This window comes from Oncorhynchus gorbuscha, linkage group LG18, assembly GCF_021184085.1.
Source record: "Oncorhynchus gorbuscha isolate QuinsamMale2020 ecotype Even-year linkage group LG18, OgorEven_v1.0, whole genome shotgun sequence".
NCBI lineage: Eukaryota > Metazoa > Chordata > Actinopteri > Salmoniformes > Salmonidae > Oncorhynchus > Oncorhynchus gorbuscha.
In genome coordinates, this window is record NC_060190.1 from 39543124 (window position 1) to 39568917 (window position 25794).

Consider the following 25794-nt stretch of genomic DNA (forward strand, 5'->3'; position numbering starts at 1 on the left):
TTTTAAACAAACTAGCCCTTTCATTAATTAATGATTTGACGTATAGGCCAACCAAATGGCACGCAACACATCCACCTTTTTACATTCTTTGTAAATGGTACCATATCCTGTACTTTACATCACGCTCATCAGTTCAGTATTTGTACAGAGGGTTGCTACAGTAACGTTTGCTAGACAACACGCGGTCACTGTGAGTGGTAGTAACTTCACCGTCATTGGTTCCATCATAAAGATTCGCATGTTTATTAATTTCACTGGGTATGACACAAATATAGCCAATTTAGCAGGTGTGGTGATACTGATGATTTTGGGTACAGATGGTTTGTTTACATAGCAGTCAGGATAATTAACGTCGCATGTTAGGATAATTAACGTAGCAGGTTACGAGAACTAAGGCAGCAGGATATGTGAATTAATGTAGCAGGTTATGAGAATGAGGTTAAGGTTATGAAAAGAGTTAGGATTAGTTAATTATTCGGTTGTCAACAGCTGTTTTCCCCGACGCGACCACTGGATATAGATGTAGGCCTACCCCATCTAACCCCAACAGAGGAAACGTAAACAAACCATATGCGGCGACAGATCACAGAGGAAAAGGCTAAACTCAGCCCCCCAAAAATGTAAGCGAAAATAAAACCGTGAGTGTCGAATTTGTTCAACGAAAATGTAATGTCTTATTTTCTACCTGAGGTTTATTTGATTGAATAGAAGTTTCGTAATGCTTAAATTGTTACGCGTATGCTTAAATTGTTACGCGTATGCTGATATAAATTGGACACGTGACATCACAGCAACTTTGAGAAAAAAACACTTTATATTGGCGTTGTCTCGGGATGGTTTAACGTCGTATTAATGTAATGTGTCTGTAGCATATTATCTCTCGTCATTGAATATGGGCGGTTGAAGTTAACCACCCTCATCGAATATTAAAAACAAATAACAATAAATAGATGTATCCACCAATCCAAAGAATAGGCGGGAACTAGACAGCCAGCCGTGCCACTTTGTGAACAACGACTCCCATTGTTAGGGCGGAGAGACATGTATAAGTCTAGTCAGTTTTCCATAATCTTTGGTTTGATGAAAACATCTCTGGTGGGAAAATGCATATTGTTTTAGGCAGATGAGGTTATTCGCATGAAAATCTGCCCCAAATTGGTTGGAAACCTAGCTATAGACGTGAAACTAGTTAGGGAATTAAGAAAATGTAATGGTAGCTAAGTTATTCATATGAAGATAATGAAAGGGTGATTTCTGTTCGGCTAGTTGAAGAAGTCGGTTATCTGATTGACAGCCAGTAGTACGAGCTAATGAGTAACGTTAGTGTTCTCGGGTTGTTAGGTAGGCAACTGTTGTGGCAATGAGTTCTAGAGGTAGAGGAACCCAAAAACCAAACGTATCTGGTACAAAAGGAACTCCACGCATTGCTATATCCAGTTATAAAATCGGATACACCTGGAATCAGGGTGGAAGACAAGGCGCCGAGAATAAGGTGAGAAGTACCCCCTTCAAATAAATTGCATTTTCTATCTGGAATCCCTGGGACGTCCCTACCCCGTTTGAAGTTGACATGTTAAAATGGTTAGGGTAGGTGTAGCTCTCAAACTCTAGGCGATGTTCTGCCTTCGATCTACAGTTTCCGGCTGACGTTAATTAGCTTCGCCCACGCCTACCTCACCTGAACAAGCTACAATCCCGACGCGTTGTTTTAGAATCGTCAATAATCATCGTTTGCGATACTGCTTTCGAAACATATGGCCCTTATCTTTCATCAACGAGAAAGAATCCATCAAATAAAAAAATATAAGAGTCCAATGACTCTTATGTGTTATGTAACGGAACTGAGAGTCACGATTAAGGGCTAGGACGTCTCAACGATTCGAAATGGCACTAACCACAAATACTTGACCTATCCACATGGGGGTACTTGAGACTACTCATGAGACTATAAACCTACGGATAAAATGTATACGAGGACGTATTTCAGGGGTACCCGTACCCCCTGACCAGAGCAAACTTCAGTTGGTGGTACAGTAACCGAAAAACTTTGGGAACCACTGATTTAAGGTACTGTATTGTACCTGGAGTTGGCCATCCCTGAAATCGGTCTTTCTTCCAGGCAACTTGCATGGAGTTCCTCAAACTATGGATACAGAAGACTTTTGGATGGGTTCATCCTTACAATGCCAGGTGCACTTTCTCAGGAATAGCCTATAGATTACAGACAGATTACATCACTGCTTGAATTTATAATGCATTGCCATGTCAATTCCAAATGGTGGGGAAATAACATTGGTAAAGCTCTTGATACTATGCTGTTAATATATCCACTGTGTGTAGCCTGAGTTCGCTAACTGGAAGAATGTTACCTTGTCCAATCTGTAGGTCTCACATCACAAGAGTGGGGCTGGAAGGATGAGTGGTGGACAGCTAGGAGGGAGTTGAGGCTCACAGTCAGGGCAGAGTGCCATTACAGGTCAGTGTCCGGCTCTACCCTCTACCTGCTGTTCAGCTATTGGGTGACCATACATGCCCATCAGTACTTACGGAGAAAGTCTGTTTGTGGAAATTATATTATTTCAAAAAAGCAGTAACAAGAGTTGTTCCTGTATGCCAGCTGAGAGGCTGTGTGTGGCTTGGGACAGCTGGGAAGTGTACATGAGGATGAAACACAGGATGCAAGAATCTGCTCTTCAGTTTCAGAAACTCACAGCTCTATGGTGAGGCATTGCGACTGATAGATGCTATTTTTGTTCATTTTATATGAAATTACTTTGAATTAGGAACAATACACTGCCTCTGGGAGGTTAGTGAGCTTCCTACATACAGTCATTGCGTGAGTGATTATATATGTGTGTTGACAATATCATAATTTGTGAGTAAAAGGGGAGGAGGCAGCCTGTGTTACTGCTGATGTGTGTATCCCCCAATACAGTTGGGTGTGGACTATGTGGCAGACTAGGATGTGGAGGAGGTATGATGCATGTGATATGGAGGACCAAGCACTGGGCTCTGTGACTCTACAGACTAAGGTGAGTTGATTACATCAATATTTATGTGGCTCTTTTTCAATAAATCTTTCCTTGATTCCTCACATCCTCATCACCCCTCAAAAAACACAATGGAGAGGAAGGTCAATTCACTACCTTGTTGTCTGTGAATGACAATTTGCAATGAATGTCCATTCGCAGACTTGTATGATTTATGCATGTTGTTATAGGCACAACATTCATGCCTGTATAAGCTATGTTCACCTCCGCCATGCTAAGCAGAAACCACAAGGTGCCATCTTCTGTTAATCATGTGTACTACTGTACCTCTTATCACAATCACTGGATGGCATTCATGGTCCAGGATAATATACTCCCAGTTTAGGATATCAGAAACTTATATTGACAATTGTAGCCAAACTTGGGTTGTCTCCAACACATACTACAGACCTGCCTGTTGTCTGCTAGAACTTGCGTTCACATTACCGTTGCTTTCTGTTGTTGTTAACCCTCATGTATTGGTCTACTTCCTGTGTTTCAGCTGTTGCTGTGCGAGCCTGGCAACTCTGCTTGGTCCTGAGGTATTGGAATGTGTGGAGAAGTGAGAGAGGTGGACAGAGAGCAGGGTGTTGACCATGTGGTACAATGCAGCATACAGCATAGCGCTGGAGACACTATCCTACCCCACACACACTGACAGATGTGAAGTCACACACTATTGCAAGAACAACATTAGCAATACTCACCTTATGGTTAACTTCATGTGCCCTCATCTACCTCAACATCATACTTCGGAACATATTGCAAGAAGATTAAGTGAATTTCCTGAGTTTATGTGGACTTGTGCATGCATGAGTCAGAGAGATCAGTCAGCAGCAAGTCAACACCGCCATCTATTGGTAAAATGGAGCAAAGCACTTCTGAATTATTTCTGCAATACTCGGTCCATAGACAAGTTGCTGTACCACAGAGTATTCCTTAACTTTCTGTCTCTAATTTGTTCTGTCTGCAGCACGCTGGTCTGAGAAGTCTGGCCCTTAATATCGCTCAGATACTCATCGACTCAACAAGAACATCGCTGTCCAGCATCATCATCACCACACTGTAAGAGTTATGCTGCTACAGTACTATAATATCCATGTTAGTATATTCACCCTGCATTAGTATCAGTACAATTTTCAAGGTTTCATTTGTATACATGTGTGTATATACCCTGTGATGGCTTCGAATCCTTTTATACTGTATCCTACGTGTTTTTGTGTTGTGTTCTTGTGTTCTATGTTGTTATGCGTCTTGTACGTACCATTCATCACACATGAAGTTCCCGCCCAGGAAATAATAGTTATTTGAATTGAATTGTTCCGGAGTTAGTACCACATTTGCTATGTTATGTGTTTTCTCCGTATCTTACAGGCAGGCATTGGATACTCTGGCAGCAAAGTCTGGAGGAGGCTGAAGATGGGGTACTTCAGATGCAGATGACACACACCCACTACAGGTTGGCAGGCTCCTTTTGGCAAATTTCAGCGACGCACGATGTCCATACACTTTTTTTTTGCTTCCCAGACAACTAGTGTGTTGCGTGTTAGAAGAGTAATTCTGAAAGTAGTTTCTCTGGCCCGACGTCACTACAGAGCTACTGCTTGGATCACTGGAGAGAGAAGCTTGTTGAGCACTGACAAATGCAGGTACACACACACTGAAGTGTAACTGTCAAAATAAAGGAACCGCCAACATAAAGCGTCTCAATAGGGCATTGGCTCCACCACGAGCCAGAACAGCTTCAATGCACCAGTTGGTGTTGATTCTGCAAGTGTCTGGAACTCTATTGGAGGGATACGACTAAAATAATGGCCTGACAAGCGTTTTTTGTACGTGACCCTAAGCATGATGGGATGTTAATTGCTGAATCAACTTATAACCACACCTGTGTAGAAGCACCTGCTTCCAATACACTTTGTTTATCAAGTGGTTCTGTTATTTTTGGCAGTTACCTGTACATTACTGTGTGTGGTTGTAGGGTCTGGAGCGTCGTGCTCAGGCCTGGTTTGCGAACCACATCTTTCCACAGTGTCTGAACTCCTGGGTTGAGTTTACCTGCCAGAGGAAACAGCACAGGGAGAGGCGAGACGACACAATCCCATAATCACATCCTGTTTCTGAACTAGTGCTGATCTAGGATCAGGTCCACCCAGTCCATGTGATCTTATTAATTATGATCTGAAAGGTAAAACTGATCCTAGATCAGCACTACTACTATTAAACTTTTTTTTTTTAAGAGGCCTGGACTACGTTTATGTATATATAGCTAGCCTTGTGGTGGTGATGATGACGTTTGTCTTAATGTGTGAAACACTCTAACCGTCTGTGGGCAGCGTCAGTACACCTGGGCCTTTTACACCTGGTGGGGACATTCAGAGGAGAGAAAGGATCAGAGGCTGGCTGAGAGGATGGTAAAACAGCTGTCCCGACACACACACACACCATCACGGTACAGCCATACACTCAGACAGAGCCCAGCTGTCCTGCCCTTTGGGCCTTGCTGCATGAAGAGAGGTTGTGTTTAAGCAGAGCCTGGCACCACTGGCAGTGGAGAGCGGGGTAGGAGAAGGAGAAACGGAGAGCCTCTGACATACTGGACCACCATACTGTAGTCCACAACACACTGAGCCAGTGGAAGGATAACGTCACCATGATCCGGGACAGGTACTGTACGACTGACTGTAAAATATCAGTGAGGATCAGGATGATCTTTTTCTTGATGTTATAATGTACGTTAATGACCTGCTACTTACGCTGACTGTTGGGGACCAACTGGTTCAGAAAGACGTAGACTGGTGTGTGTTCTTAACAGGATTTGATTAGACCCTTTTGAGATTTTGGTTAGTCCTTCAAGTGTGTTTAAAAAAAAAATGTATCTCTTAAGGCGAAACCGAGAGGCGCAGGCAGGTCGACATGGGGATGTGTCTTGTGTGCGACGCACCCTGAGTGGCTGGAGTGAGGTACAGCATCTTACCATATACAGTATAGTTTACCATTAGCCTTCCTCTGTTTGGTTTCTCCAGTGTAATCCTACATTATTTGATGTCAGTGTGTCCAGCACAGAGGAGAGAAGAACAGCAGGCTGGATCAGTTTGTCTTCATGGCATGAGTCAGACTTCTCAAACACACCTTACAGGCCTGGAAGGCACAACAGAGCTCACATCCTATACATCACGGACGGGCTATATATATATATATATATTTTTTTTTCTCTTTCTTTCAGAATTCCGGGTCTGAATTTTTGACAGTTAGAATAGTAGAATACACAAGGTGCAGCTTCGAAATTTGGTTGTGCATCATCACTTTATCTTCTGTCACTCAATTAGCCCATGTCAACTAAAATGTATTAGATTGATAAGTTAGTTTAGCGGCGTGCTGTCCAAACTTGTATTTATCATGGTAGAACTACCAACCAGTGGGGCCCCCGTTGATTTTGGGAGTCACCCACTCGTATATCATATTAAAAACTGCTAACATTTCTCTCTGCCCCATGTCAAAATCTGTAGCATTGCAGGAAATTAACTTTAAAACTTAAACAACAACAAAAAATTGCTCCTCTGTCAAGACAGGGGGGCCCTGCCAAAAGGCTAGGACAGGCTCTGACTGCATGTGTGGGTATGCATGTGCGTATGCACCTCTCAAAGTTGCCCATCCCTATTTATACGTTAACTGTTCTGAATGTTGTTAGTTAACACTTCTATTGTTCATTCATTTGGTCATCATGTGTCGTCTGACCTGACTGATGCTCCTTGCAGAATAGGCTCCACCCTGCCTTGTTTGTTTGTGTCCGAGGGGACGTGCTGTAATCTCTGCCTATGATCCCCTGTGGTGGCATCACCTCCAGACAGAGCAGGTCGATGAGCTTGTCGAGGAGCGCTACAGCCTGCATCAGCATGACTTCCTCCAGCATCAACCCAAATGGATCCACCGTCTCTTACTTGGAATGTTGATTTTGGTCATCTTTCTGACTGACACTTGTATTACTTTCTTCCCAGGAGGGTTCTGCGTGTGTGGAAGGAGACTGCAGCAGCCAGGAGCAGTGAGAAGAGGGCAGAGAACCACTACCGGCACTGTTCAGGCTAAGGTGTTAGAGCAGCTCTATCTGTTACCAATGATAAAGTCTCAGGATTCATTGAAAGTTTTGTAGAAGCTCAATGACTTAGCTTCTAATTTATTTCTACAGCTTCGTATGTTATCAGTACTGTTACCACAACTGATTCTGGATGCAACTACTGCTCAAGTCAGTGTGAAATACTCACCAACAAATATCTTCTTTTTTTCCCTATAGGTGCTGTTGGCATGGAGGAAAGCCACATCCTGTGTCAAACCGTCACCGGCAGTGAGCATGGCTCCGAGTCGCATGGATAAAGGTAAAGAGATACTAAGATGAAGACAAATTGTTCATTATTCAATGCTATTTTCTGTTAGATCAGTCTCCTGACACATTGAATGAAGCCTCCACTGAAATGTGAAGCCTATTGACACCATTTTGTATGTCTCAGTGAGGCAGCGGTGGACTTTCAGGACATGGTGGGAGCGAAGCAGAGCTGTTGTGGAGGAGAGAACCAAAAGGCACCACCACCACTCTTCTTTGCAGTATGTTCAGATTGGGGACTATGTACCGGCAGCATCAGCAGAGCTATAAGGTAGATGGATACTGCGTTCGGTCCTGTGTTCGAGTCTGTTGTGTGGTGTTTGATACATTCTGATCCTATGTTGGTCTGTGTTTAATATTGTGTTTTTCATGTCCTTATTTAGGTGATGCAAGAAACGGGACACTCAATGTTGAGACGGGCCGCCCCCAGGTGGTAAGGGGAGGTATAACAACACAGCCGCCATGCTTATCCTCAACACGGGGGCCCCTCCTGTACCCCCTGTTCACTCATTACTGCACGGCCAGGCACAACTCCAACACCATCATTAAGTTTGCCGATGACACAACAGTGGTAGGCCTGATCACTGACAGGGATGAGAAAGCCTATAGGGAGGAGGTCAGAGACCTGACCGTGTGGTGCAAGGACAACAACCTCTCCCTCAACGTGATGAAGACCGAGGAGATGATTGTGGACAACAGGAAAAGGAGGACCAAGCATGCCCCCATTCTCATCGACAGGGCTGTAGTGGAGCAGGTTGAGAGCTTCAAGTTCCTTGGCGTCCACATCAACAACAAACTAACATGGTCTAAGCACACCAAGACAGTCGTGAAGAGGGCACGACAAAACCTATTCCCCCTCAGGAGACTGAAAAGATTTGGCATGGGTCTTCAGATCCTCAAAAGGTTCTACAGCTGCACCATCAAGAGCATCCTGACGGGTTGCATCACTGCCTGGTATGGCAACTGCTCGGCCTCCGACCACAAGGCACAACAGAGGGTCGTGCGTACGGCCCAGTACATCACCGGGCCAAGCTTCCTGCCACCCAGGACCTCTATACTTGGCGGTGTTGGAGGAAGGCTGTAAAAATTGTCAGACTCCAGCCACCCTAGTCATGGACTGTTCTCTCTCATAAGACTTCTGAACAGCTAATCAAAGGGCTACCTATACTATTTGCACCCCCCTCCCCGCGCTGCTGCTACTGTCTGTTATTTTCTATGCATAGCCACTTTAACAACCCTACCTGCATGTACATAATTGTTAATTACCTCGACACCAGTTCCCCGCACATTGACTCTGTATCGGTACCCCCTGTATATAGCCCCGCTATTGTTATTCACTGCTGCTCTTAATTATTTGTTTTTCTTATCTCTTACTACTTTCACTGTAACCTGTTGTATTTGGCACGTGTGACAAATAACATTTGATTTGAAACAATACATGCCAGCTCTTTTTTCTTTTTTTGCACGCTGGAACATTGTGGTGAGGTTATTGCTGTTTTAACATGGTTATTTCAAATATTAAAGGTGACTTACCAAGACTTGTGTGAGAAATTGTGTTCAGGTTACTTTCAAATACAATGATTTAATTGAAAAATAGTGTTTTTGGATGTTTCTTGGCTTCAATGTTCTCTTTCTATGATCCATCTGTGAGCTTTCTGAGTGTCGGGGTGAACTCCTGGCTGTTATGTAACTCAGTGTTTTTCTTCCCTGGCCTGCACAGCTGCAGCACAGAAGGGGAGAGAGGCTGAGCAGACAGAACTGGCCCTCTGGCATTGGTCCCTCAGTCTGCAGGCCAAGGTAACACCTGGACACATACTTCACTGGCAGCTGGCCTTCAGCCTAACTAAAACATGAAATATTATCACTGTCTCTGTTTGTCTGTAGTGGAAGATGTCTCTCCTGTATGATTACCACTGCTGACCCTGTTAATGTACAGCCTGGGTCCAGATCTGTTTGTGCTGTCTTTCCAATGACCATAGGAGTTAGCAAGACTGCAGAAATGGCTCTGTGACCAGGCTAATGGGTGTAACGTCAGAGACCTATTTTCCTCATTGATGATATCCAGGCCACAGCTGGAATAAGGATATGAAAGGGACTCGATAGACATAATGAATGAGACATCCCCTGGTGAATAGAGTGGAAATGTATTGAATAGTGTATACTCCTCAGACACACTGGATGAGACGGAAGATCCCCCTGGTGTGTTCTGTTCCAGGTGCTGGAGGCTATGGGTCGCGGAGCAGCACCGGAAGCAGGAGAGGCTGGCCCAGGCTTCCCAGTTCTATAGAGACCAGCTTCTGAGGAAAGGGGTGGCCCACGCCGCTCACATGGGCAGCTTCTGCACCAACATAGCACTTCACAGCCAGGAGCAGGTGTGTGTGAGCAGATGCTGTGTTTTATTATTCTAGTTTGTCTTGTCTGTGTGGAACTGTATCAAGCCTGTCTTTTTTTGTGCTTTACAGAGTTCTTCGGTGTCTCCAGGGGTGGTGTTGCAGTGGAAACAGACAGCAGTGAGGTTTTAAAAAATTAAATATTATTTCACCTTTATTTAACCAGGTAGGCCAGTTGAGAACAAGTTCTCATTTACAACTGCAACCTGGCCAAGATGAAGCAAAGCAGTGTGACAAAAACAACACAGAGTTACACATGGGATAAACAAACGTTAAGTCAATAACACAATACAAAAATCTGTATACAGTGCGTGCAAAATGAAGTAAGGAGGTTAGGCAATAAATAGGCCAATAGTGGCGAAGTAATTACAATTTAGCAATTAACACTGGAGTGATATACGTGCAGATGAGGATGTGCAAGTAGAAATATTGGTGTGCAAAAGAAAACAAAAACTAACTTGGGGATGAGGTAGATAGTTGGTAGGATGGGCTATTTACAGATGGGCTGTGTACAGCTGCAGCAATCGGCAAGCTGCTTTGACAGCTTACACTTAAAGTTAGTGAGGGAGATATGTCTCCAGCTTCAGTGATTTTTGAAATTTGTTCCAGTCATTGGCAGCAGGGGACTGGAAGGAAAGGCGGCCAAAGTAGGTGTTGGCTTTGGGGATGACCAGAGAAATATAACTGCTGGAGCGTGTGCTACAAGTGGGTGTTGCTATGGTGACCAGTGAGCTGAGATAAGGCAGACCTTTACCTAACAAAAACTTATAGATGACCTGGAGCCAGTGGGTTTGGCGATGAATATGTAGTGAGTACCAGCCAACGAGAGCAAACAGGTTGCAGTGGTGGGTAGTATATGGGGTTTTGGTGACAAAACAGATGGCACTGTGATAGACTGCATCCAATTTGCTGAGTAGAGTGTTGGAGGCTATTTTGTAAATGACATCGCCAAAAGTCAAGGATTGGTAGGATAGTCAGTTTTATGAGGGTATGTTTCGAAATCGGAATCCGATAATATATTTAATTTTGGATTGGAGATGCTTAATATGAGTCTGGGAGGAGAGTTTACGGTCTAGTCAGACACCTAGGTGTATATATATAGTTGTCCACATATTCTAAGTCAGAACCGTCCAGAGTAGTGATGGTGGGCGGGTGCGGGCAGCGATAGGTTGAAGAGCATGCATTTTGTTTTAATAGCATTTAAGAGCAGTTGGAGGCCACATAAGGAGTGTTGTATGGCGTTGAAGCTCGTTTGGAGGTTTGATAAGTGTCCAAAGAAGGGCCCGATGTTTACAGTATGGAATCGTCTGCGTAGAGGTGGATCAGGGAATCACCTGCAGCAAGAGCGACATCATTGATATATATATATATATACATACACACAGAGAAAAGAGTCATCCCGAGAATTGAACCCTGTGGCACCCCCATAGACACTGCCAGGGGTCCGGACAACAGGCCCTCCGATTTGACACACTGAACTCTGTCTGAGAAGTAGTTAGTGAACCAGGCGAGGCAGTCATTAGAGAAACCAAGGCTGTTGAGTCTGCCGATAAGAATACGGTGATTGACAAGAGTCAAGCCTTGGCCAGGTCGATGAAGATTGCTGAGCAGTACTGTCTTTAATCGATGGCGGTTATGATATCGTTTAGGACCTTGAGTGTGGCTGAGGTGCACACGTGACCAGCTCGGAAACCAAATTGCATAGCGGAGAAGGTATGGTGGGATTCGAAATGGTAGGTGATCTGTTTGTTAACTTGGCTTTCGAAGACTTTAGGGCAGGATGGATGTAGGTCTGTAACAGTTTGGGACAAGAGTATCTCCCCCTTTTTTTTCACCTTTATTTAACCAGGTAGGCTAGTTGAGAACAAGTTCTCATTTGCAACTGCGACCTGGCCAAGATAAAGCATAGCAGTGTGAACAGACAACACAGAGTTACACATGGAGTAAACTATTAACAAGTCAATAACACAGTAGAAAAAAGGGGGGAGTCTATATACAATGTGTGCAAAAGGCATGAGGAGGTAGGCAAATAATTACAATTTTTGCAGATTAACACTGGAGTGATAAATGATCAGATGGTCATGTACAGGTAGAGATAGTGGTGTGCAAAAGAGCAGAAAAGTAAATAAATAAAACAGTATGGGGATGAGGTAGGTGAAAATGGGTGGGCTATTTACCAATAGACTATGTACAGCTGCAGCGATCGGTTAGCTGCTCAGATAGCTGATGTTTATATTGGTGAGGGAGATAAAAGTCTCCAACTTCAGCGATTTTTGCAATTCGTTCCAGTCACAGGCAGCAGAGTACTGGAACGAAAGGCGGCCAAATGAGGTGTTGGCTTTAGGGATGATCAATGAGATACACCTGCTGGAGCGCGTGCTACGGATGGGTGTTGCCATCATGACCAGTGAACTGAGATACGGCGAAGCTTTACCTAGCATGGACTTGTAGATGACCTGGAGCCAGTGGGTCTGGCGACGAATATGTAGCGAGGGCCAGCCGACTAGAGCATACAAGTCGCAGTGGTGGGTGGTATAAGGTGCTTTAATGACAAAACGGATGGCACTGTGATAGACTGCATCCAGTTTGCTGAGTAGAGTGTTGGAAGCCATTTTGTAGATGACATCGCCGAAGTCGAGGATCGGTAGGATAGTCAGTTTTACTAGGGTAAGCTTGGCAGCGTGAGTGAAGGAGGCTTTGTTGCGGAATAGAAAGCCGACTCTTGATTTGATTTTCGATTGGAGATGTTTGATATGAGTCTGGAAGGAGAGTTTGCAGTCTAGCCAGACACCTGGCAGACACTTATAGATGTCCACATATTCAGGGTCGGAACCATCCAGGGTGGTGATGCTAATCGGGCATGCGGGTGCAGGCAGCGATCGGTTGAAAAGCATGCATTTGGTTTTACTAGCATTTAAGAGCAGTTGGAGGCCACAGAAGGAGTGTTGTATGGCATTGAAGCTCGTTTGGAGGTTAGATAGCACAGTGTCCAATGACGGGCCGAAAGTATATAGAATGGTGTCGTCTGCGTAGAGGTGGATCAGGGAATCGCCCGCAGCAAGAGCAACATCATTGATATATACAGAAAAAAGAGTCTGCCCGAGAATTGAACTCTGTGGCACCCCCATAGAGACTGCCAGAGGACCGGACAGCATGCCCTCCGATTTGACACACTGAACTCTGTCTGCAAAGTAATTGGTGAACCAGGCAAGGCAGTCATCCGAAAAACCGAGGCTACTGAGTCTGCCGATAAGAATATGGTGATTGACAGAGTCGAAGGCCTTGGCAAGGTCGATGAAGACTGCTGCACAGTACTGTCTTTTATCGATGGCGGTTATGATATCGTTTAGTACCTTGAGTGTGGCTGAGGTGCACCCGTGACCGGCTCGGAAACCAGATTGCACAGCGGAGAAGTACGGTGGGATTTGAGATGGTCAGTGACCTGTTTGTTGACTTGGCTTTCGAAGACCTTAGATAGGCAGGGCAGGATGGATATAGGTCTGTAACAGTTTGGGTCCAGGGTGTCTCCCCTTTGAAGAGGGGATGACTGCGGCAGCTTTCCAATCCTTGGGGATCTCGGACGATATGAGAGGTTGAACAGGCTGGTAAATAGGGGTTGCGACAATGGCGGCGGATAGTTTCAGAAATAGAGGGTCCAGATTGTCAAGCCCAGCTGATTTGTACGGGTCCAGGTTTTGGAGCTCTTTCAGAACATCTGCTATCTTGATTTGGGTAAAGGAGAACCTGGAGAGGCTTGGGCGAGGAGCTGCGGGGGGGGCGGAGCTGTTGGCCGAGGTTGGAGTAGCCAGGCGGAAGGCATGGCCAGCCATTGAGAAATGATTGTTGAAGTTTTCGATAATCATGGATTTGCGGTGGTGACCGTGTTACCTAGCCTCAGTGCAGTGGGCAGCTGGGAGGAGGTGCTCTTGTTCTCCATGGACTTCAGTGTCCCAGAACTTTTTGGAGTTGGCGCTACAGGATGCAAACTTCTGCCTGAAGAAGCTGGCCTTAGCTTTCCTGACTGACTGCGTGTATTGGTTCCTGACATCCCTGAACAGTTGTATATCGCGGGGACTATTCGATGCTATTGCAGTCCGCCACAGGATGTTTTTGTGCTGGTCGAGGGCAGTCAGGTCTGGAGTGAACCAAGGGCTGTATCTGTTCTTAGTTCTGCATTTTTTGAACGGAGCATGCTTATCTAAAATGGAGAGGAAGTTACTTTTAAAGAATGACCAGGCATCCTCAACTGACGGGATGAGGTCAATGTCCTTCCAGGATACCCGGGCCAGGTCGATTAGGAAGGCCTGCTCACAGAAATGTTTTAGGGAGCGTTTGACAGTGATGAGGGGTGGTCGTTTGACTGCGGCTCCGTAGCGGATACAGGCAATGAGGCAGTGATCGCTGAGATCCTGGTTGAAGACAGCGGAGGTGTATTTGGAGGGCCAGTTGGTCAGGGTGACGTCTATGAGGGTGCCCTTGTTTACAGAGTTAGGGTTGTACCTGGTGGGTTCCTTGATGATTTGTGTGAGATTGAGGGCATCTAGCTTAGATTGTAGGACTGCCGGGGTGTTAAGCATATCCCAGACATATCTGAGACATGTTGAGCAGGACTAGGGGCTCCGCAGTAAAATTAAACAATAAGAGCTGCCCTAAACAACCGTATACAAAGCATACTATATTGTTTATACTGTATGTTTGTTTTACTCCATGTGTAACTCTGTGTAACTCTGTGTCGTTGTATGTGTCGAACTGCTTTGCTTTATCTTGGCCAGGTCGCAATTGTAAATGAGAACTTGTTCTCAACTTGCCTACCTGGTTAAATAAAGGTGAAATAAAAAAATAAAAAAAATATTGACATAAGAAAGAGGCATAAAGCAGTCACAGGTGTTGATTGGGAGAGCTAAGACAACAACGGGGAAACGGCTAAGACAACAGCAATGGGTAAATGGTGATGAATGGGCAGAGTGGGTCAGTTGGCTACACAGAGGGCCGGAGTTCGAGGCTGGGGCAGACAGATAAACAAAATGAAGTACCGTGTTAATGAACAGCCCAGCAGGCATCAGCTGTGTAGCCAGGTGATCATAGGGTCAAAAGCAGCAATAGATGAAATAGGGAGCCGTTGGGTAGTTGATTGCTACACTAGGTGAGCGGGAGACACGGCGTTCAGGAAGCTAGCGGGCCGGGGATAGCAGATGGATCATCATCAACATCCATGACGCAGAGGCCGGTTGAGAGCACATCGGCCTAATTATGTCAGCAGACCAGTCGTGATGTATCGGCGGGGCTCCGTGTCGACTAAGGGTCCAGGGTAATTGTCAAGAGAGGTATTGTAGTTGGTTTACTTTGTTTGCTAGCAGGGAGATGGGCCTAGCTTGAGGCTAATTGGTGCATGCTTCTGGACAAGGGTGTTAGCCACAATAGCCACTCGGTAGCAGCTAGCTAGCTGCGAAGATCCGGTGTAATGGTCCAGAGCGTGACCTGTTTGCCCAGCCTGCAGAGGGCCTCACCCACAGCCGGACACAGACTCAGTGGTGCAGGGAGCGGGAGACCGCACTGAAATTTCCATCCCCAAGCAAGCGGCACCATGAAGACCAAGGAGCGCTCCAAACAGGTCAGGGACAAAGTTGTGGAGAAGTACAGATCAGGGTTGGGTTATAAAAAAAATATCAGAAACTTTGAACATCCCACGGAGCACCATCAAATCCATTATTTAAAAATGAAAAGAATATGGCACCACAACAAACCTGCCAAGAGAGGGCCGCCCACCAAAACTCACAGACAAGGCAAGGAGGCCATTAATCAGAGGCAACAAAGAGACCAAAGATAACCCTGAAGGAGCTGCATTCTCCACAGCGGAGATTGGAGTATCTGTTCATAGGACCACTTTAAACCGTACACTCCATAGAGCTGAGCTTTACAAAGAGTGGCCTGAAAAGGCCGTTGCTTAAAGAAAAAAATAAGAAACACTTTGTGTTTGCCAAAAGGCATGTGGAAGACTCCCCAAACATATGGAAGAAGGTACTCTGGTCAGATGAGACTAAAATTGAGCTTTTTGGCCATAAAGGAAAACTCTGTCTGGTGCAAACCCAACACCTCACATCACCCCGAGAACACCATCGCCATAGTGAAGCATGGTGGTGGCAGCATCATGCTGTAGGGATGTTTTTCATCGGAAGGGACTGGGAAACTAATCAGAATTGAAGGAATGATTGATACCGCTAAATACAGGGAAATTCCCGAGGGAAACCTATTTCAGTCTTCCAGAGATTTGAGACTGGGACAGAGGTTCACCTTCCAGCAGGACAATGACCCTAAGCATACTGCTGAAGCAAGACTCAAGTGGTTTAAGGGGAAACATTTAAATGTCTTGGAATGGCCTCGTCAAAGCCCAGACCTCAATCCAATTGAGAATCTGTGGTATGACTTAACGATTGCTGTACACTAGTGGAACCCATCCAACTTGAAGGAGCTGGAGCAGTTTTGCCTTGAAAAATCCCAGTGGCTAGATGTACCAAGCTTATAGAGTCACCCCAAGAGACTTTCAGCTGTAATTGCTGCAAAAGGTGGCTCTACAAAGTATTGACTTTGGGGAGTGAATAGTCGTGCACACTCAAGTTCTTTTTTTCTTCTTTTTCACAATAAAATATATGTTGCATCTTCGAAGTGGTTGTGTTGTGTAAATCAAATGTTAAAAACCACCCCCAAAAATCAGTTTTAATTTCAGGTTGTAAGGCAACAAAATAGGAAAAATGCCAGGGGGGTGAATACTTTCGCAAGCCACTGTAGCTAAGACTTGAAGAGGTGTTGAGAAGCTGGCTGCAGACGAGTGGAAGTGAGCGAAGGACTGCGGAGAGGAACACAATCAGCCAAGGGCTGGATGAGGTAATACTTGAAGGGAAGATGCTGCGGTCATTGGTATATGTAAGGGCCACAATGTCTTCAAGGCAGAGTAATTAAGGATTTCTAAACAAACAATGGTGATTATGAAAAGAAAAGAAAAATGGAGAGGAAAAAAAAGTATACCGGCTATTCACCAGTCCATAAAGAACCAGAACCAATCATTGAAGTAATACTTTTTTCATTGGTTTCCTATAAATGAATAACTCAACTGATGGCTTTGATTTAGCATGCATTCCTCTGGAGGTGTCATTTTCATGTGAGCCATAAATCTTCAGCTATGAAAACGGAGCAGTCAGAATTTACAGCAAGTCAAGTATATAATAACCATGACATATTGTGAAACGATTTTTCCCATTTTGGGGTCATTCCAGATTCATTTCCAGCTCTTTGTATTGTTATTGACAGATGGAGTGTATTGGCAGACTGTCAGCTGAGCTGGCAGAGCAGAAGCCTGTAAATATCTTGCATGCTGCCAGGATCCACAGGATATAGAGTGTTCTCCACAGCAGCACAGCCACAGGACTGGGACTGGGACAGGCGGTTCTCAGCAGGCCTCCAGAGCATGGGGCTACTGATCATTACTCTGTCCACCACACTAGATGACAGACCGGACCATGGTCGCCCCAGTGGTGTAAGAGAATGACATGTTGCCATTCTCCACTGGTTGTTTTTTATAGTATAAAAACATCATTATTCAAAATAGAGGGAGATGTATGGAAATTGTTCATTTGAAGCTTTTGAATTAAAAACCCTGATCTTGGTGATAATCGGTTGGACTGAAAAAGAATGGCATATGGCAAGGCAGCTGTTTGATTTATGTTTGACTTGACTATACTGTAATGGCTTTTTTTATATGTATAATGTTTTGGTGTTTGTACATTTTAATACAATATTGGCTACATGCCTAATTATGTTGGTATTTTCTGCATTAAACTTTGCACTGCTGGTCTGTTTTTCACAAAACTGTTACCAAAATAAATATAACACTCGATTTTTATTATTACATAATCATGCATTCAATATGTTCACCGCGATAAGCCAAACAAACTGGAGGTGTGAGATACTGGCAACTGTTCTACAGATCTCAAACGCGTAAAAGTGCTTGGATGCCGGTCGTCCGCGTGACGTTACATGGAAATATTTTCCAGATGCGCGCAGAGCAGTGGCGCAGAATCCCCTATTTTTTTGGCTATTTCGGAAGTTCTACGCTTGCACAATAGCTTGATTTCTTTAGGTCGCCTGTAGTAATAAGAAATCATGTTGAATTATGAAGACGTATTTCAGGACGAATTGGAAGGGGTCCGCCAACCTCGCTGCGTAAAGTAAACTGCGTTTGGTTTGTTCAGCTCTTCAGTCCTTTTCAGAGACCAAAATGAGGGCAATGCATGCCATTCTAATAATTTTCATCTGCCTTCACTATAGTTGGGGTAAGTGTTCATCTAATCTAGTATAGTTTTGGGTGGAGGTACTCAAAATTCCAATTGTTAATCGTTTGGTTAGCCTTGCTGGATAATGTTGCCTTTTTCAAATATATTCTTGCTTTTGTGCTTTCACCTAATTTCAGGGATTGTTCTGAAAATGTTGTGGTCCTATACATTTTAATTAATCTTATACAGTATTGTAACAATGTATTCTCCCTCTACAGCAGTTGTTTATTTGTTTCCCATTGGAAAGGAAATAGTGAGTTATGCATGCAGGTTAATATTGATGCTATTTCTTAGGTCCTAATATTACTATACTTTAACACCAGTTTTATTTCCCTTTTGTTTTAGGTAAGAAGATGCGCTGGTGCACGGTGTCTGAGCAGGAGCAGAAGAAGTGTGCTGAGCTGGCCAAGGCCCTGGTGGCAGTGTTGCCTCCTGCTGCTGTGGCAGCATTCGCAAGGCTCTCCTGTGTCCTTGCCTACAGCACCACCGACTGCATCAACAAGATCAGGGTCAGAAAATACCTGCTCTCTCCAGATACCAGAAAGACTCACTATTTGCCCTAACCACTCATGTTGTTAATGCTGATACTGATTTCAGACAGGGCAGGTTTACCATACAGATGCTCCTTCATAGCCAACTGTATCTGATGCTTTTCCTCCAGGCTAACCGTGCTGACATAGTAACATTGGATGCAGGGGAAGTCTACACTGCAGTGAAGCAGTTTGGCCTCACTGCCATTGCCAAGGAGATCTACAGTGATGGTTGGTTAACGACACTTAAGATTTGGATCCTTTTAGTCCAGAACTAGGCGCAATCTGTGTACGGGAAACATTTAAGCAATAAGGTACGAGGAGGTGTGGTATATGGCCACTATACCACGGCTAAGGGCAGGTCTTATGCACGACGCAACGCGGAGTACCTGGATATACAGCCCTTAGCTGTGGTATATTGTCCATACACCACAAACTCTCGAGGTGCCGTATTGCTATTATAAACTGGTTACCAATGTAATTAGAGCAGTAAAAATAAATGTTTTGTCATACCTGTGATATACGGTTTGATATAGCACAGCTTTCAGCCAATCGGCATTCAGGGTTCGAACCACCCAGTTTCTAATTTTGTTTATGACATTTTGTGTGCCTGTGTCCAGTTTATTGTATGTCTGTCACCTGTTTGCCCAGGAGGCTGTATTCTGTCGGTGGCGGTGGTGAGAAACCGCACCCTGGACGTGCGCTCCCTGCGGGGCCAGAGAAGCTGTCATACTGGGGCCCGCTGGACGGCAGGCTGGAGTCTACCCTTGGGCTTCCTGCTGTCCCGCAACTACCTGACCTGGGCAGAGGAGCAGCCACTCAGTCAGGGTAAGAACATAGGCCGACATATCCATCCAAATTGTTGAATCATAATTTTATTAAGTGTAATCCCGGTTACCCAAAAGTTTGTCATTTTCTGTTTTACTTCTGGGGGGGATTCCGTTAACAATTGCTCACTTCGGAAGAAAAGGAAGTGAGCCTTGACAAGTTCTCGCCGTTTCATCTGTCCATGAAAATCTGTCCACAAGAGCTTGTTACATTTTAAACTGCGTTTCCAAAACTCAGTCCTGGGGACCCCAAGGGGCACACGTTTTATTTTGATGACTAGTTCATTATTTAAATCAGCTGTGTAGTGTTAGGGCAAAAACCAAAACGTGCACCCCTTGGGGTCCCCAGGACAGAGTTTAGGAAACGCTGGTGTTTCTGGTGGCATTAGAACCCGGGACTCCCGCTCGCTAATCCAACTCCTTAGAGGACATGCTCAAGGTCAGAGGCTGACAATACGGCTTCCAAGTCTCAGGCAGGCCTAACTTATCACGAGAGCGTGATTCCAAATCACCTCCGCTACAAAGGAATGGTCTCTATCCCCACTCTTCTCTTTGGCAGCGGTCAGTGCCTTCTTCAATGCCAGTTGTGTTCCTGGGGCGGCTGCCATAGCACCCATCCTGTGTACCCTGTGTCAGGGTCAGAAGTCCTACATCGCCCAGCGCAACTTCCACTGTGAGACGGCACATGGCGAACCTTTCTACAACAGCCAGGGGGCGCTCAGGTCAGATGGGAGGGTCATATCAGGACAGACACAATGATAATGATGTGGTCATTTAAAAATGATTCTCGTTGTCTATCAGGTGTCTCAAGACTGGGGCAGGGGATGTTGCTTTTGTGGACCATACAGCCCTGGAGGCTATTGAAGGTACACAAAAAATATAGATATTCTGGAACAATACACAACTACCATTCAAGTACGTCAGAGTTCTTTCTCAAGACTAGTCAAATAGCTGTTGAATCATCCCCCTCCGCTCTATCTCTATCCCTGTTTTTTTTTTCTCTTCCAGAGAGTGAGCGGGAGGATTACCAACTGCTGTGTACTGATGGTACCCGTGCGCCACTAAGCCACTATGGGAGCTGCAACCTGGGAAGGGGACCAGGACAGGGCATGGTCACTCGACTCAGTGTTCGTAAGATCGCACGCAAGTTCCTGGCGGCAGCACAGGTAGTAACCCATTCTGTCTTCAACCACTTCTAGAAGCAGCAGATGTGGGACTTGTCGGGACAGCTCAGGGCTTCCAGCCCTCTACTCAGGATGACCACTTGTGAAACAGGGTTGGGTTTGCAAGGGAAAGCGTGTCCACTGTATTTGACATCAGTGTATATCACATTTGTATCCATCCACCTGTATGTGTCATCTATAGTATGTCCCTTGTTTGTATTTTTGTTGCTGAGAGAATGTCCGATGGATTTCCTAATCAGATGGCGTTTGGCCGGCGGGGTCGAGAGAGGCAACGTTTCCAGCTCTTTAACTCTGCTCCGTTCGGCGCCGCTGATCTGCTCTTCAAGGATGTCACAGAGAAGCTGTCCATTCTAGAGGATAACAAGGACATCAGTCAGGTGCTGGGGCTGGACTATGTGGCTCTCCTCAAAGGCCTTGGACATGAAGGTGCCTACCTACTCACATGGGCAGTGGGGGTGTATGTAGGCTGCTCATTGGGAAAACTAATTTGCTGCTACATTATGCATCATAACTAAATATTTTTTCTTCTGTTGTGTATCTATAGGAAGCTCATTGGAGGACAGTGTTGTGCGTTGGTGCTGCATTAGCTATGCAGAACAGAAGAAATGTGAGCAGTGGGCTCTCAGCATTAAGTCAGACCCATTGGTGTGTGTTAGAGCCATCTCCATGAGCGACTGTGTCGAGAAGATTAAGGTAAGCAGACTAAGATGAAACTACGGGGTGTGGAAAATCATAACCCTATCCATAACCTACTGTCATTCTATGCAGCCTTTCATCTTGATCTCCACTTACTGTGTTGTCACAGAGAGATGAGGTGGATGCGGTCTCGCTGGACGCCACACACGCATTCATCGCTGGGAAATGTGGCCTTGTCCCCGTGGTAACAGAGTATTATGGTATGCCTGATAATAATGTAATGGTTACAGAACGAGTTATTTATCATGGACGCTCACTGCAGTCAGTATCTGTCGTAGACTCTTTCTCTCTCCGCTTCTCTCAGGGAAGACGTGCGTACCGGCTGAGGGAGGAGCTGAAAAAGCTGGCCATTTAGAGACGGATGGTGAGCTGAACAGAAGGGAAGTCCATTCATCTGTAAATGTACATGATTTTATTCTAAGCCGCTCCTTGTGTCCCCACAGTGTTGCCGTCCGTCGTTGGTGTGGCGGTCGTGAAGCGCTCCACCAGGGGTGTGTTCTTTGGGAACTTTGGGGGCAGGCGCTCCTGCCACGGCCACATGTACAGCCCTGCAGGCTGGCTTCTGCCCTTTAGACACACCCTCAGCCTGGAACACAACAACACCTCTCCCTGCGAACCAAACCAAGGTACCATTCCTGCCTGACAGTTGCATCTCCCTTTCCTGTGTGTGTGTGTTTTTATATTTATATGTATGTACCAGTCAAAAGTTTGGACACACCTACTCATTCAAGGGTTTTTCTTTATTTTGACTATTTTCTACATTGTATAATAATAGTGAAAACATCAAAACTATGAAATAACACATAAGGAATCATGTAGTAACCAAAAAAGTGTTGTAAAATATATTTTGATTTGTTTATTTGAGATTCTTCCAAGTAGCCACCCATTGCATTGATGATAGCTTTGCACACTCTTGGCATTATCTCAACCAGCTTCATGAGGCAGTCACCTGGAATGCACTTCAATTCACAGGTGTGCCTTGTTAAAAGTGAATTTGTGGAATTTATTTCCTTCATGCATTTGAGCTAATCATTTGTGTTGTTACAAGGTAGGGGTAGTATACAAAAGACGGCCCTATTTGGTAAAAGACTAAGTCCATATTATGGCAAGAACTGCTCAAATAAGCAAAGAGAAACGACAGTCCATCATTCCTCTAAGACACGAAGGTCAGTCAATACGAACAATTTCAAGAGCTTTGAATTACTTCAAGTGCAGTCGCAAAGAATCATCAAGAGCTATGATGAAACTGGCTCTCATGAGGACAGCCACAGGAAAGGAAGATCCAGAGTTATCTCTAATGCAGAGGATAAGTTCATTAGAATAACTGCACTTCAGATTGCAGCCCAAATAGATGTTTCACAGAGTTCAAGTAACAGACACTTCTCAACTCTTCAGAGGAGACTGTGTGAATCAGGCCTTCATAGTCAAATTGATGCAAAGAAACCATTAGGACACAAATAAGAAGAATCTCCTTGCTTGGGCCAAGAAATATGACCGGTGGAAATCTGTCCTTTGGCCTGATTGAGTCCAAATTTGGGATTTTTGGTTCCAATGCAGAGTAGTTGAACGGATCTCTGCATGTGTATTTCCACCATAAAGCATGGAGGAGGAGGTGTTATGTTATGGGGGTGCTTTGCTGATGACACTGTCTGTGATTGATTTCATTTAGAATTCAAGGCACACTAAACCAGCATGGCTACCACAGCATTCTGCAGCAATACACCATCCCATCTGGTTTGGGCGTAGTGGGACAGTCATTTGTTTTTCAACCGGACAATGACCCAACACACCTACAGGCTGTGTTAGGGCTATTTTACCAAGAAGGAGAGGGATGGAGTGCTGCATCAGATGACCTGGCCTCCACAATCCCCCGACCTCAACCAGATTGAGTCAGACTGCAGAGTGAAGGAAAAGCGGCCAGCAAGTGCTCAGCATATGTGGCAAATCCATCAAGACTGTTGGTGAAGCTGGTTGAGAGAATGCCAAGAGTGTTTAAAGCTGTCATCAAGGCAAAGGGTGGCTATTTGAATAATCTCAAATATAAAATATATTTTGATTTGTTTCACTTTGTTTACTAAATTTACTACATGATTCCATATGTGTTATTTCATAGTTTTGATGGCTTCACTATTATTTTACAATGTAGAAAATAGTACAAATAAAGAAAAACCCTTGAATGAGTTGATGTTCTAAAACGTTTGACCAGTAGTGTATATAAGGTCCCACAGTTGACAGTGCATGTCAGCAAAAACCAAGCCATGAGGTCAAAGGAATTGTCTGTAGAGCCCGAGACAGGATTGGGTCATTGCACCGATCTGGAGAAGGGTACCAAATCTGGGCCTGACTCCAAAGTGGGTGGGCATATGTCCTCCTAGGCCCACCCATGGCTGCTTCCCTGCTCAATCATGTGAAATCCATAGTGTAGGGCCTAATGAATTTATTTCAATTGACTGATTTCCTTATATTAACTGTAAATCGTTGAAATTGTTGCGTTTATTGTGTGTGTGTGTGTGTGTGTGTGTGTGTGTGTGTGTGTGTGTGTGTGTGTGTGTGTGTGTGTGTGTGTGTGTGTGTGTGTGTGTGTGTGTGTGTGTGTGTGTGTGTGTGTGTACTAGTATGCAGATAACTAGCTCGGGTATACTGCAATTCACAATTTTATCCTTGTGTAGACTACAACATGAAATGACCCAAATTCTTACAGCAAAATAGGTTGATATTTGGTGAGGATGTGTATTCTGCTCATCTCTCCTAGTGTACAACGAGGTGTTCTGGAAGGGCTGTCTCCCTGGTTCTCAGGGAAACCTCTGTAAAGTGTGTATGGGGGGCACTGGGGAGGCTGCCACCAAACGCTGTGCAGACAACCACAATGAGCGTTACTACGGCAACATGGGGGCTTTGAGGTGAGTGGTGGCTCTCTTGTTGCATGTTCGTATTCATTGTTCATGGATAAAAAATGCAGTCATTCAATCTTACATCAAGTTGTCACAGTGCTTTACAGAAACCTGGCAATGTGAAAGATTTGTTGTGATTGTTATGATGTTGCCCCATGGTTATTTGTGCAGGTGCCTGGTAGGAGATGCCAGTGGGAAGAGCTATGGAGATGTGGCCTTTGTTGAGCAGCACAATCTAGAGAGCAACATCCTCAGTGAGAACCTCATACAACTCTTATACATAGTTAGGCTACATATGGCCACCACACTCACACACCATGAAGTAATAATGGTATATGTTCAGGCAAACAGTTACAGGTTATAATAATGTTCTTGTTTTTCCTCATTTGGTTTGTGATACTTTTGATATTACATTTAGTTTGTTTGTGTTGTGCTCCAGGTCTGAGCCCCAGTGGGTGGTCGGATGGGTGGCTGTCCTGGGACTTTGAGCTTTTGTGTGGGGATGGCCGGCGGGAACCTTTATCTGAATGGGAGAACTGTAACCTAGGAGCCATCCCACCCAACATCATCATGACAAGACCTGTGCTCACTTCTCGCGTCTACGACTTCCTCATGAAGTCACGGGTAAGACTGCAGAGTCAGACAAACAGGAATCTAAACCAACCTAATTATTCTTGCGACACTGTATTCATTTCATACTATTTTTTTCCTTCTTCTAACAAGCCATTCCAAATGTTCCCATCCCTTGCAGGAGACTCTGGCATCCAACCCAGACACAGAATTCCGTCTGTTTCAGTCCCAGCAGTATGGAGAGAGTGATCTGCTGTTTAAAGACTCCACTCAGTGCCTCATCCACACCAGTCACCTGGACTACCGCACCATACTTGGAGATGAGTTCTACAGACTTGCAGAGACTGTCTTCAACTGCACACACTCAGGTGGATATTGATGCTTTATCATGTGCATGTTTATACTGAAACTGTGTACTGTTGAAATGTTATTGACTATAAAGTAGCCAATGTACGTATTAATTTTCTCTCTGACAGACATCTTGGAATTTTGCAATCAGGACGTGTGCAGCATATTTTGAGCAACAGAAAGAGGAGAAATCACATGTTTCACATTGACCTATTGTGGAGGACCTAACCAAAATGCCAAAATGTTTGCCAAAATGTAATATTGTTTCTTGCTTCTTGTAATTCCTCAGTCCACACCCACCTGAATGTTAAAAATATATATAGAATTGTCAGATACATTTCAATGAAAGCTTCTGTTTCTTTTCAGCAATGTGTCATTTTTCAAACTTTTGGTAATGTGTGCAGAGGTTCCAAAAGTAGGGTCTGTAGCAAAATCTCTAAATATTAAAACAAATATTTTATTTTTTGAAAAATTACTAGCAACAACAAATTAAAAGGATTTTGGACAAGGGATCTGTGGAAAAAGTTGAAGTTACAATACAATGTCATATTCATGTTCTTAGCCCTTATATGCACAACATGGGCCTGTGAGGCTCACAGATTGGTCTTCACAATACTCCATTAA

The 25794-nt window shown here is 44.6% G+C and overlaps 1 protein-coding gene across 18 annotated transcripts; it reads left to right on the top strand.

The window, feature by feature from the left end:
- Positions 1–53: 53 nt before the first annotated feature.
- Positions 54–25507, top strand: sxph (saxiphilin). Of its 18 annotated transcripts, XM_046309950.1 has the most exons (30): positions 657–1492; positions 2386–2476; positions 2618–2720; positions 2936–3032; positions 3532–4094; positions 4404–5696; positions 5917–5992; positions 7028–7116; positions 7321–7402; positions 7535–7678; positions 7791–7850; positions 9128–9204; positions 9623–9779; positions 9870–9917; positions 18470–18633; positions 18786–18885; positions 19306–19482; positions 20041–20203; positions 20283–20347; positions 20490–20647; positions 20905–21091; positions 21210–21358; positions 21471–21561; positions 21666–21725; positions 21805–21987; positions 24114–24261; positions 24424–24506; positions 24692–24876; positions 25004–25190; positions 25299–25507. In XM_046309950.1, the coding sequence occupies exons 15-30, from the start codon at positions 18478–18480 to the stop codon at positions 25340–25342; spliced, it is 2136 nt and encodes a 711-aa protein (XP_046165906.1). In that variant the 5' UTR covers positions 657–1492; positions 2386–2476; positions 2618–2720; positions 2936–3032; positions 3532–4094; positions 4404–5696; positions 5917–5992; positions 7028–7116; positions 7321–7402; positions 7535–7678; positions 7791–7850; positions 9128–9204; positions 9623–9779; positions 9870–9917; positions 18470–18477; the 3' UTR covers positions 25343–25507. The 18 variants fall into 18 exon arrangements, with proteins under 18 accessions (XP_046165896.1, XP_046165902.1, XP_046165903.1 ...); XM_046309940.1 differs by lacking the exon at positions 657–1492 and adding exons at positions 54–620; positions 2120–2190 and having other exon boundaries at positions 4404–7116; XM_046309937.1 differs by adding an exon at positions 2120–2190 and having other exon boundaries at positions 4404–7116.
- The last annotated feature ends 287 nt before the right edge of the window (positions 25508–25794 follow it).

Coding starts and splice junctions, on each gene's coding strand:
- sxph (XM_046309934.1), top strand. CDS start 18,070: ATGAGGGCAATGCATGCCATTCTAATAATTTTCATCTGCCTTCACTAT. Junction 20,348..20,489: donor AGCCCTGGAGGCTATTGAAG/GTACACAAAAAA, acceptor TTTCTCTTCCAG/AGAGTGAGCGGGAGGATTAC. Junction 21,726..21,804: donor TGGCCATTTAGAGACGGATG/GTGAGCTGAACA, acceptor GTGTCCCCACAG/TGTTGCCGTCCGTCGTTGGT.